Here is a 14,006-nt window from a genome sequence, read left to right on the forward strand (position 1 = left end):
TTGTTAGCTTTTCAGCTTTCCTCTTTATCCAAGCCTTCCAATGCTGCTCAATTATTCTTCTTCTGTAGTGTCAGCTTAAAAAAAAAAAATTCATAAAAGAAACATTATAATGTAACGTAAGTTTAATAAAGATTTTTAAAAAGTCAATTCATGGTGGCTGACATCTAGAATTTAATATCAGAAAACCAGACTTCCTATGTTCTCAATGTTTTCCCATTGAGAAAAAGCAATTAATTAAAAAGAAACGCTCTGCTTGGATCATTTGGATAGTCTATACAACTGAAATTAAAACATCAATGATAAAGGCTTACAATACCTGAACTAACACTCTAATGCAAGGAACCTACTCTTCAACAAACTTCTAATAAAAGGTTGGATTTGTAAAACAGATCATTAATTTCTTTAACAAATTACTCTTTTCACCAAAGCTTAACCAATGGATTCTTTTAATTAGTTACTGTCCCTTCTTTTGCCTCAGGACATTTATAACAATTCATTTAATTAAGTCTTCATTTCTAGATATCCTGTGAATTATCATATCATGGATTAGTATATTTCATTTAAGTGAAAGTAAAACTATAAAGTTCAGTATTGTGCAAAATATATCTATCTATATTTTAAACAATGGACAATTATAACCATGAGAAGTATGAAAAGCATATTTCATGACTGTGTATGCTGTTTTTGTCCCACTTTAGTCAACATGGCTTTCCGCCTTTCTGAGAAAACATGCAAGATGTTCATTTAAAAACATAAATGCCAAATGAATTCCAGAGAATAACAAATTATTTGGAAATTTGGAGAATGTACTGGGGTGCTTTGATGATACATTATTTAGCAGGCCTGACAGGCTGAACTGTAACAAATAACAGATTAGGAAAGTTTTGAATATTTTAAGAACTTGAGCAAAGTCTATAAAACAGGAATTTAAAAGACATGTTTGAGGAACAGAATGAAACTATCTCACTAAGGGAAAATTCAGAAAGAAAACAAAGAGATAAGCTGGAGTATAAATGTAAAAAGCCTTTAATGTCAGAAGAGAGTCAGATTTGAATCACAGAAATATTTGTTGTGTAAGCATTTATCTGAAAAAATTATACTAATATGATGGCTGTTAAAAACAAACTTGAAGGATAGAGGTAAAAAGGACACTAGTAGTCAGGGATCCCCCGGTGACTCAGTGGTAAAGAATCTGTCTGCCAGTGAGGGAGATGCAGGAGACGTGGATTCGATCCCTGGATCAGGAAGATTCCCCAGAGCAAATGGCAACCCACTCCAGTATTCTTGCCTGGAGAATCTCCTGGTGAAAGGAGCCTGGCGGGCTACAGTCCATAGTATCGCAGTCAGACATGACTGACCGATTGAGCACACGCACATCTTAAATATAGGTGATATCTATGTTACTGAAACAATTAATCATCAACATGCATATTTCAGAAAGTACACAATGTATGTCCTTCGGCAAAGGAATGCTCTATTTATCAGTAAGGTGGTAACAGAGTCTCAAAACATCAACCTCAGTCAGTGATTCTCAACCTGGAGTAAGCTGGGTAAGAGAACTGTTGCCCCTGACAGCTGCACGTCAAGATCCTCTTTTCCAGAGAGAATCACTGCATGAAATGAGAAATGCTACTGGGAGAGCCTGTTGTGTGTGTAATCCCTGCGGGAACAGAACAATGACCTAAGTGATATGATTTATACGCAATAAGCCTTTTTGCGCCAATAAATAAATGTTAAAGTATTTTAGTATCCTAGCTCTCAAAAATTAGAGCAGCGCAAGGAAGCAAAAGCAAACATACACAAAACACGTGGAGCTTTGAGAACTTCGAAAGGTAGGGAAGACAAGGATCTCCTAGGCAGTTCTGCTATAAATATATGACTCATTTGTCTCAGAAGGCACATCACTTAAGGGATGCAAACCACTACCCTGACCTAGGGGTCATCAGACACACTCACAAAGCACTCTGCGGCGTCGTCCATCAGGCCCAGCTGAAACCGCTGCTCGTCTCTGAAGCTCTCTGCAAGGGCGTGCCTTATGTTATCCGAGGGGAGGGCTTTCTCTCGACTGTGTTGAAACTGTGCAAATATTGTCTGGGAATCAGCAAATACATGAACCAGTAAGTTTAACACCAACAACTAAAAATCACTTGAGTAATTACAATAAATTTGAAATTCTAAACTCTACACTCAGAAGCTAATACAGTCTTTTGTTCTAAAACTCCATGCAAAAAATTATGTAGAAATGGTTGCCCCAGCCTCTTAATCAAGGGTTAGTGCATAACAATTAAACATATAAAGTTCTCAAGTCCCGTTCTCAGAGATTTTGATTGAATTGTGGCCCATTTTAAACTGTTCCCTAGCTGAATGTAGTCTATGTTGTTTAGAATGAGTTTTGAGATATTCTGCTTTAAATGTTAAAGTATACTGTAGGAATTAAAATTATGTTACACAAAAATAAACATATAATCAAAACAGCAGGAACTTCACTAGCAGTGGGAGTATTATTCAAGAATATATGACATAGGTGTTAATCTGGTCTTCTATTTATTGCATTCAAGCATGGAAAACTTAATAAGTTCTAGTTTTACAACAATCATCTTAGGTGAGGGGAGTGAGGAGAAAAATAAGGTTTGCAGTGGTAAACCAACAAATAAGGATGGGTCATATTATGTTCTGCATCAACTAGTTCAAGGGGTATATCATCTCAAAAAAAAATTGCTTTTAAGATCAACATATAGTAGGCTAGAATATAAGAATCTGTTGCACCGACATAAGAAAATTTAATTTACAAATAAGAAACTACTAAAATAAGAAAGAGGCTAAACAGTATCAGATAACCAGAACTAAACTTTTTACCAACAATTACAGATGCTAAAAAGTGAAACATATTTTCACAAGTCACTTCTTATTTGGGTAGTCCACTTTTCCAGGTAATGTTTAAGGTATTAAAAAAAAAAATTTAGCTACAATTACAGATGCTCAAAAATGAAACATAATCTCACAGGTCATTTCTTACTGGAAGTCAACTTTTCCAGGTAATGTTTAAGGTATTAATCCTGCACAAGACTGATGTTCATTCAATGTCTGTTTTTTACTTCCTGGTATATGTGGCATTGTTCTACACCAGAAAGCAAAGGCCCTGCCTTGTGGATGCATATTCTAGTGGTAGTAATGAGGAGAGAGCGGGTAAGTAATGATATGTCAAGAGGTAGTAAGTACAACAGAGGAAAAACAAAGAAATATAAAACAAGAGAAACACAGGGTGGTACAACAGGGACAGGGATGCTGGGGGGAGAAGGGAGGGAGGGAGGTGACCTACTACCTAGGGTCGTCAGGGAACGTCTCGCTGACGGAAAAACACATGATGGAGAGGCATAAAGAGAGTGAGGGTGTCAGTCTCGGGGACATCTGCAAGAAAATCATTCTAGACAAAAGGAATAATAGTGAACACACCCAGAGATCACAGGTAGCTCCGAGAAACTTCAAGGAGGACGGCACTGTGTGTGTGTGTGTGTGTGTGTGTGTGTGTGTGCGCACGTGCACGCAGGCATGCACACGTGCACATGTTTTGAGGTGGCGGAGGCAAGCAGAAGGAAGAGGTAGGTGATATGTAAGGCTACAGTTGGATGAGACACTAAAAATTTATTGTAGCAGACTGTTCTTTACATCTGCGGCTCCACTGCTGTCAGTGGGCGCGGGCAGGTGGAGAGAGTGTGACGGATGGAGAGAGCAGCATGGAAACATACGCACAACCATATGTAAAATACACAGCTAGGGGGCATCTGCTGTATGACTCGGAACTCAGATCAGGCCTCTCTGACAACCCAGAGCGGTGAGCTGGGGTGGGAAGTCGGACGGAGGTTTAAGAAGGAGGGGACATATGTACACCTATGGCTGATTCATGTTGATGTATGGCAGAAACCAACAATACTGTAAAGCAATTGTCCTTCAATTAAAAATAAATAATTAAAAAATTTACTGCTGAGGAAATAAAATGCAAAACTGTAATTTGATTTAAACTCATTCTTTATCTACCTTATTTTGCAATATAAAAAAGGGAATATACAGCTGCCTCCTTTGGTGACTTATTCAAACAGTCTTTTTAGGAATGTAAATCAAAGTGTGAAAATGACCTTTCATTTTCCTCTATTATGTATATCTGTGTGTACTAAGAATATTCAAGAATGTAAGGGCTGAAATATTTACTTCTGAAAACAATAATCCAATCTTAAATTCTTGGGCAAAGATTTCAATGACATTAATGAGTTGCTAATATATACTGGGCTCCCCATTTCCACTTTCATCCCTATTCTATTTACTCTCATCCAAGAAGCCAGAGAGATCTAGTCCAAATATTATACTTAGTTAGCACAGGTTACTCTACTCAAAACAATACCCACAACTTCCTAAATCACTCAAGAGAAAAAAAATCAAGGTCCTCACAAAGGCCTCGAAGGACCCTTCACAATCCAGATTCTTGTTCCAGTTATTTATTGCTCCATTAACAAAACCACCCCAAATCTTAGTTACTAAAAATAACATTTATTTTGGTCACAGATCTGCGGTTTGAGTGAGGACAGCTCAACTCTGCTGCACTTGCAGTCATCTGTAGTAGTCTGAACGCTGGGATCGTTGGTCATCTGACAGTCGTCTAGAAGTTGATGCTGGTGGTTGGCGATGCCTGTTGGCCAAGATCTTTGCTGTAGCTGTAACCAGCACAGTGACTCATGTCCAAGAATGAGTATCCCGACAGAAAGAGCCAGGTGAAAGCTTTATTATTGTTTCTAATCTAACCTAATCCCTTTTTTGCCACATCCTATTTGATGGAAATGAATCATCAAGGGCAATGCATTTCAAGAAATCAGACTCCACCCTTTGATACAACAGTCCAAAAGAATCTGCAGACATGTCTGAAGTCATGGGAACTCACCTGACCTCTGAGCTCATCTCCCATCACTGCCCTCCTTGCTCATGAAGCCTCTGCCAGGGGTCAGGTGTCCTTCAGTACCCACCTCAGGGTCTTTGCACTGGCTGCGTCCCTGCCTGCCTGGAATGCTCTAGACCACTCCATCCCTTTTCCCTTTAAATGTCACTTTCTCAGTGAGGCTTTCCTTGCTACTCAACATTCACCATTCTCTTCCCTGATTTATATTTCCTCCTTTGCAATTATTATTACCTAACATACTTTATATTTTGTTTACTTATTTTCTTCTCCCCACAAGAATATAAGCTACATAACAGGGTGCTTTTTATTAGTTCAATTCACTGCTATATTCTTAGTAACTATAGCAGTACCCAGCATTCAGTAGTAACTCAAAAAACATTTGTTAAAGGATTATTTCAAAATAATGAAAAATATAATGTTTCTAACAATGCTACACTGTTTATTAAACTGTTCTTACAGGAAAATGGAAATATAAACTGAATAAGTCATACTTTAAGAATTCATCTTCAAAACTCTAAGTCACTTGGCAATAACTTTAATTACAAATAAACTAACCAAATATGTCAAACAAAGCAAAGTATTAAATAAAATTTTTGAGGAACAACAGTACTTTTTCAGAACTATTAAAAGTTACCTTCAATGCACAAAATATGCAGGCATCTCCCTGACAAACATGTCCAGTCAGAACCCGCAAGCTTCTTCGGAATATATCTAATTGCCATAAAACCTAAAAAACAGTTGAGATGTGAAGAATGAAGTGTAGTAATATTTTTCTCACTGTGAATTAAAGACAGATTTAAATATATTTTTTAAACTGCAGGAGGCTAATAACATCTTTCACTCTCTTGTACATAATCAGATATATACAACCACTAAAAATAATAAGTATAAAACTGCTATGTATATGTAGTTCATATATAAAAGATAGATTCAGAAACCGTTTCTGTTGATTCACAAGTAAAAACTATCAGAGGCATAGAACAAGAGAAAAATAACTCCTCTGTTAAGGAATTTATATGAATAGGAAACACGCAGATACTGAATGGAGGACTTGGACGAGACTTGAAAGAGCAAGTGACTATAATCCTTGGAATGAACTGAGATTTAGGAAGGACGTATGACTGCAGTTAGAGAGATGTTATGGGGAGGGAGGTGGGAGGGGGGTTCATGTTTGGGAACGCATGTAAGAATTAAAGATATTAAAATTTAAAAAATTTAAAAAAAAAAAAGGTCAGGGTGTACCAAGTAAGGGCCAGTATGTAGTGACAAGGCAAAGGGGCAGAGGCCTGTGTGGCCACTGTATAAAGAGGAGAAAGGGAACGTATGGATAGTAATGGGGATGCAGCAGAATATGAAGCAGCAGTTAAAAAATAAATGTATTTGCTGCAATTATCTAATCATCATTTACTACTAAAAAACAAAAACAGAATTTAAAAGGACTGCAGTTGTGTAAATAAATCAGTCCAATACTTAAAATCATTCTAGAAAAATCTGAAATCTATACAATGAGGATAACTCATAGACTTCTTGTAAGAATGAAACATGTTTACAATATGTGAGGTGTCCAGAGTAGTGTCTAGTACACAACTGGCAAGCACTGAATTCAAGCTGCTATTTGTTACTGCAACATTACAACAATTAAGATCTTCAAGTTTCTCTATACCTTTCAGTTATTTCTTCAAATAATAAAAGTAATAAAATCTATTCACCATCTTGCATTTCTTCCAACTAAAAAGAAAATTTTCTCTCCAACTAAAAGCAAGTAATTTTAGAAGTTTCCAATATTTTTAATTACGCAATAACTAAAAGCCAGAATTTCAGAATTTCTCTTTGATAGCTGCTTTTTTTTAAAGCATAATTAACAGGATGCATTTATGTATCACAAATAACACAGTGTTTTACAAAGCACTTGAAAATGTTTAGTGACTTTCTTGCACACCATATTCTATCATACCATAAAATGCACGACACTGAAATTCATTCATCGAGATGACGGACCAAGACGGCCCAGCAGTGGAAAGTACACAGCACTGTGGTTAATGACGCAGCCTCTGAAGGGAGATCTCTTGGATTCCAATTCTGGCTTTACTTTTAACAGCTCTCGGACTGACTTGAGCAAAATATTTTCTCAAGCTCAGCATTCTTATCACCATAAGGAGGATAATAGTAGTATCTACCTTTTAGGGTCATTGTAAGATTAGATTACATTGTACAAAAACAGAGTAAGAACACAATAAATATTAGCTTTTAAATATTTCAACTATGCTTTTAACTTAGAGATCTTAAAACCATAGCAGTATGTCAGATCTACTTAATTGTACCACTTCCTCATCAAATGAAAGCTTAAAATATTCAGCCAAAAGAGAGTATCTCTATAATCTGCTTAGAAGGCTAACAAACTAAGTCTTTCAAATGTAACCAGAATGTTTTATAGGATTAGCAGAATGTTTAAGTCATACTGGATCCAAACTATAGAAAAAATATTTTATGTGACTTCTCTGTATATCACTTAATATAAAAGTTTAAAAATGATTTCACAAAACCATACCAAAAATGGTCTTCACTATAGTTAACCTTTATTCTAGTTCATCTGCAAATGTTGACTATATTGTACCACCTGTTTTAAAAAGTTAGAGTCTAAGCTAGTTGTTGAACTAGTTTTTAGCAATATAATTTTATAATATAAGCATTTTTCTCTTGCATTATTTGCATGTTGCACTTTAACATGGTATCTAACAAAATTAATGCATTTTGAAAAGATTAATACAGATATGTATATGTATTTAGTCATATAAATATAAACCTTTTATAATATTTCTCACTTCAAAATAATATAAGAATAAAAACTAAGGGGAAATGGCATATAAACTCATTTTTCTGAGTCATGTCTAAAATATTTTAATAATGTCCAATTTTAGTAATTTCTTACAAAACATACTGCACAATTTATTCCAAGGTGTAAGAAGTATTGAGCAACTGAGAACACAAGTCTGGGTCAGATGTCCGGGCACCTGACACATTTGCGATGAACTCATTTATCAAATGAGTTATTCAAGCAGCACGTCACTTTCTGCTCTCAAGTTTCAGGTGCTGATGGTGGTTTAGTTGCTAAGTCGTGACCAAGTCTTGCTACCCCACGGACTGTGGCCCACCAGGCTCCTCTGTCGATGGGATCTGCCAGGCAAGAACACTGGAGTGGGTTGCCATTGCCTTCCCCAGGGGATCCTCCCCACCCGGGGACTGAACCCATGTGTCCTGCACTGTAGGCAGTCCCCTGCATCACACGTGGATTCTTTACTGACTGAGCCACCAGGGAAGCCCCTGGACAGGGAAATAAAGCAACAGAAAGACAAATATGAGAAGCTATTTATTTTCAATACAATCTTTTAAGGTACGTTCTAGGGTCAGTAGAATAACATTTCAACATTCTGATTCTTCTTTACCTTTCATACTGTAGAGTCAATAGTCAGAAGAATAAAGGCACCTATGAAATCTGACAACGTTGAATAAAAATTATCATATATAAGAAAGGATATTTATCTAAGGCAGAAAACTGGATTAATACATATTTGCTAATTAAAAGAACTGTTGCAACAAAGACTGAAGCAAAAGCAAGTAACTGTAAATTTAACTGAAACAGTGGTGTCCAAATTACAATTCTAAAAAGGTGATTTAAGGCCACAGTGGGAGGTGAAGGGAGTTTGAGAAATGAAGATTAAAAACTCATTCATTCTTATTTTAATCCAAGCAGCTTGTTTTTTTTTTTTTTAATGCTATTAGCAGACTAAACCACCACCATGAGGATTCATCTGAATTTCTTAACCAAAACAAGGGTGGGGCAGGATATACTAGCTAATTAAAAAAAAAGAAATTTTATGTATTTTATAAGCATTCTTACTTCACTAAATGAACATTTAAGCCACAGATGTTTTTATATCCTAATAATGTAGCATTCTGTTGAAAAAAATTCCATTTATTATAAAAACCAAAATGCCCAGTCAAAATATTTGCTACTATTAAAAGTGATATTAAAAAGTCATTCCAGTCAATAATTACTTTATTCTTCATTTACAAGTTAAAGAGGCATTAACTAAAGAATTTCTTGAAAGGCACTTTTTAAAATTTGACAAGAAACGACCGTCTCACCTGTACAGCACTGTTAAGAAAGCAGCTGTTTTGTCCTGGTTCATTCAACAAGCCTTTGGTAGGGGCCAGGGACAGCATACTCCCAGGCTGATAAGCTTTTCCAAGATTGCCACCAGGTTTCCGTAAGAATTTTACCCATGCCATTTTCAAGCAACTTTGCTTGCATTAAAGCTAAGATGTGTGTACTTATGTGATACTTCTGATGATAAAATGGACAGGGTCTTGAATGGTCCACTTAAATCTGCTCCAGTCTATTACAATAATGTAAGTTTCCAAGTCCATATCTTTCCTGATGCTGTAGTTTTGAGGACTTTGTCAAGTAAAAATAGGATACAAAAGCATTAAGGTTCTGAAAACTAAACAAGCAAACTATTTTAAACAAGGCCTTAAAGATTTAAAAATCTTGGTGGTAAATTTTCTAAGAGTACAATTTAAGATGAAAAAGATTAAAAGATTTTTTAAAAACTGTTAAAAATAACCTCGATGAGGAAATCATATTCTTTAAAGCACAAGTCATTTGTCTTGATGGTTTCAAAAACAGATGATACAAAAAGATGTAGAGTTAGCATTTGGTATGATTCCTTTGGTCATTTGTTTTCCTTATGTTTTGTTAACAAGAAAGAAGACTCTTTTCCAGGTGAAGTTATTAAAGGTGACTCCATATTTCATACCAATGTGACCTCAAAGCATATCTACAAGAAAAGAAAAGAAATGTTTAAATAAAAGGCAAATCAAGAAAATTCCTGTTTTACTTTATGAACACCAATATTGAATATATAAGTAAAATAGTATATGTACACTCATAAAAGGATCAGAATAAAGTTCTTTTCAAATTAAGAAAATGAAAACATGGCTCATCATTTAAATTTTCAAAAAATATCAAGGTGATATTAATCACTATCTACTTCAAGATTTCAATGGTTGCATGATGGTTTCAAAAAGACTAATAGAATTAACTTAGATTTCAGGTAGTCCTTTGAATAATACTAACTTTACTGTCAATACTACTATATATTTCTGTTTATTAAAACAAATTCATCTACAGAGCCTCTATATTGTCACCTACCCTACACAGAATCATATTTCTCTAAGAATGTCAATAGATTTTATGTAAATTGACATGCATTAAAACTCAGGAGAAACATTACTTAGGGAATTAAATTTCCACACTGTTCATGAACACATGCTCCTGGCTAAAAGGATTTCAAAATGTTCCACTTCTTAATTAAAAACAACCAAGTATTACTAACAAAGTTTAATCAACTGAATTTTCTTCTGCATTCATTCATTCAACAAACATTAGACTGAGACAGGTTCTGTGCCAAGCACTAGAACTGACACTTTGATGAGGACAGACAGACCATAATTCAGTGAATAATGAACTGTAGAAGGTACTAGAACTGTGCACTGAGTGCTAACATAAAAACAACGTAAGCGAAGGGGATGAGAAGTGTGTATAATGGGACAGGGTTTGAACTTTTAAACAGGATAGTCACAGAAAGTATAATTGAGGTTACCTTTACACAAAGATTTCAAGGAGGTGAAGATGCTATCTTGGAAAGACTTTCCTAGCATGCCTGGCAAACCAGATTTTAAGAAGCCCAGCGTGGCAGAAGAAATATGAACAAAGAGGAGAGTAGATTAAAATAGAGGATCCCTGGGAAAGAGAGATCATGGTGGGCCTCAAAAGTCCTGTGCAAGGACTTCGTTCCATTTAAACTCTGGGTGAACGCCCCTGAGTTTCACTTCACAGCACAAAAGCATGAGGACAGAATGTTACCAGTCAGTTCAATACCACTGATCAAATGCCCAATATGCTGGCAAAGCACTGAGGAATAAAGAAGAAAAGCAGTAGTCTTCACAGAATTCAGGTCGAGAGACTCTTGCTTCCCGCCCCACATATTATTGATCGTGTCTTAGATGTTCGGTCTTAGATAAATTTTTGTCATCTCATTCATAGCTTCATCTATAAAATGGGAACAACACTAATAATAGCCCTGCTTAAGATAGGTTAAAACTTTCAAGAGTTATAAAACACTACATTATGTTAGCGGTTTTCTTCTTTTCAACTCTGTGGATTGTAACTTCTTCTAAAGTGATCTAAATGATTCTGAAAACTTTCACAGAAATTTTTAATAAACGCAGTCATAATTTTACAATAGTAAGGGAGCACTGTATCAGTCGTAAATTTGTATTTTTAATGGAAGAAACCTTCAAAATGATATTCTGTCAACAATCATACAACTAGGCATCAGGTCTTACCCTGAATGGTTAAAAGATTTGTGAAACAATCCCTACCATAATGAGTTCAGTTCTGTGATGGACACAGACACAAACAGATAATTTTAAAAATATTAAGCTGCTGTTCTTGGGCAAAATGTCAAACTAATATGTCCTCCTAGTTTTCTTCCTCCAATGCAACTCTGTGGAGATTATAAAAAAGCAACAAATAGTCTAAGTAGAAACAGGGACAAACATTAAGTACAGTAACTGGCTCATAGACTGGGAGAGAAACAGCATCCAGAGACACAGAGGGCCAAAGGTTACAGACTGGGAAGATGTGTCTAGTTGTGAACTTTCCATTCTTCACATTGTAGGCGGAGAATCCCACCCCACACAATGCAAAGAAACAGGAAAGTTCTGTTACCACCCCAGTGCCATTTGGAGTGTAAATGAGATTAAAACATCAGGTGAGCATCAGAGTACAGCCAGTGGTAACAAGTGCAACATGAAGAAGAAGCAGATGTTTTTTCAGGAAGTCCCTTGGTTTTTCTATGGTCCAACAAATGTTGGCAATTTGATCTCTGGTTCCTTTGCCTTTTCTAAATCCAGCTTGTACATCTGGAAGTTCTTGATTCATGTACTGTTGAAACCTATTTTGAAGGATTTTGAGCACTACCTTGCTAGCATGTGAAATGAGTGCTGCTGCTGCTAAGTCACTTCAGTCGTGTCCGACTCTGTGCGACCCCATAGACAGCAGCCCACCAGGCTTCCCCATCCCTGGGATTCTCCAGGCAAGAACACCGGAGTGGGCTGCTGAGTCCACTGCTGAGTTTTCCAAATTTGTTGGCATATTGATTGCAGCACTTTCACAGCATCATCTTTTGGCATTTGAAATAGCTCAGTTGGAATTCCATCACTTCCACCAGCTTTGTTCACAGTAATGTTTCCTAAGGCCCACTTGACTTCACAGTCCATGATGTCTGGCTCTACATGAATGTGAGTGATCACACCATCATGACTATCTGGGTCATTAAGACCTTTTTTGTACAGTTCTTCTGTGTATACTTGACACCTCTTCTTAATATCTTCTGCTTCTGTTAGGTCCATACATACCACTTTTGTCCTTTATTGTGCCCATCTTTCATAAAATGTTCCCTTGATATCGCTTTTCTTGAAGAGATCTCTAGTCTTTCTCATTCTATTGTTTTTTGCTATTTCTTTGCATTGTTCACTTAGGAGGGCTTTCTCATCTCTCCTTGCTATTCCCTGGAACTCTGCATTCAGCTGGGTATATCTTTCTTCTTTGACTTTTCTCAGCTATTTGTAAAGCCACCTCAAAGAAACACTTTGCCATCCTGTATTTCTTTATCTTGGGGATGGTTTGGTCACCACCTCTTGTACAATGTTATGAATCCCATCCATAGTTCTTCAGGCACTCTGCCTACCAGATCTAATCCCTGGAATCTCTTCGTCACCTTCACAGTATAATTATAATGGATTTCATTTAGGTCATACCTGAAAGGTCTAGTGGTTTTCCCTATTTTCTTCAATTTAAGCCTGGATTTTGCAATAAGGAGCTCATGATCTGAGCCACAGTCACAAGAAGCAAGTTAGAATTGGACATAGAACAACGGACTGGTTCAAAATGGGAAAAGGACTATGTCAAGGCTGTATATTGTCACCCTGCTTATTTAACCTTTATTTAGAGTAAGTACATCATACAAAATGTTGGGCTGGATGACTCACAAGCTGGAATCAAGACTGCCAGGAGAAATATTAACAACCTCAGATATGCAGATGATACCACTGTAATGATAGAAAGTAAAGAGGAACTAAAGAGTCTCTTGACGAGGGTGAAAGAGAAGAGTGAAAAAGCTGGCTTGAAATTCAACATTCAAAAATGTTAAGATCACGGCTTCGGGTCCCACCACTTCATAGCAAATAGATATGGAAACAGTGACAGATTTTATTTTCTAGGGCTCCAAAATCACTGTGGATGGTGACTGCAGTCACAAAATTAAAAGACACTTACTCCGTGGAAGGAAAGCTATGACAAACAGCATATTAAAAAGCAGAGACATCACTTTGCCAACAAAGGTCCATATAGTCAAACCTATGGATTTCCCTGGTGGCTCAGAGGTTAAAGCGTCTGCCTCCAATGCGGGAGACCTGGGTTCGATCCCTGGGTTGGGAAGATCCCCTGGAGAAGGAAATGGCAACCCACTCCAGTACTCTTGCCTGGGGAATCCCATGGACAGAGGAGCCTGGTAGGCTACAGTCCACGGGTCGCAAAGAGTAGGACACAGCTGAGCAACTTCATTTGAGTCATTTTGATTTTGATGGTTTTCCCAGTAGTCATGCATGGATGTGAGAGATGGACCATAAAGAGGGCTGAGTGCCAAAGAACTGATGCTTTTGAACTGTGGTGTTGGAGAAGACTCTTGAGAGTCCCCTGGACTGCAAAGAGATCAAAACAGTTAATCCGAAAGGAAATCAGTCCTGGGTGTTCATTGGAAGGATTGATGCTGTAGCTGAAGCTCCAATACTTTGGCCCCATAAGGCCAAGAGCCAACTCACTCAAAAATACCCTGATGCTAGGAAAGATTGAGAACAAGAGGAGAAGGGGGTAACAGAGGATCAGATGGTTGGATGGCATCACTGACTCAACAGACATGAGTTTGAGCAAACTCCA

At 36.9% G+C, this 14,006-nt stretch overlaps 1 protein-coding gene across 1 annotated transcript in view; it reads right to left on the reverse strand.

Moving 5' to 3' along the window:
- The window catches only part of USP53 (ubiquitin specific peptidase 53), a 57,141-nt gene that overhangs the window by 29,699 nt on the left and 13,436 nt on the right, over positions 1-14,006 (reverse strand). Inside the window, exons 2-4 of the mRNA XM_069593385.1 lie at positions 9,092-9,783; positions 5,580-5,672; positions 1,957-2,091 (exon numbers count right to left, since the gene is read on the reverse strand). Of these exons, the coding sequence (XP_069449486.1) occupies positions 1,957-2,091; positions 5,580-5,672; positions 9,092-9,235 (372 nt within the window). The 5' untranslated portion in view covers positions 9,236-9,783. The remainder of the gene's footprint in view (positions 1-1,956; positions 2,092-5,579; positions 5,673-9,091; positions 9,784-14,006) is intronic.

The sequence above is a fragment of the Ovis canadensis genome, chromosome 6 (genome assembly GCF_042477335.2).
Source record: "Ovis canadensis isolate MfBH-ARS-UI-01 breed Bighorn chromosome 6, ARS-UI_OviCan_v2, whole genome shotgun sequence".
NCBI lineage: Eukaryota > Metazoa > Chordata > Mammalia > Artiodactyla > Bovidae > Ovis > Ovis canadensis.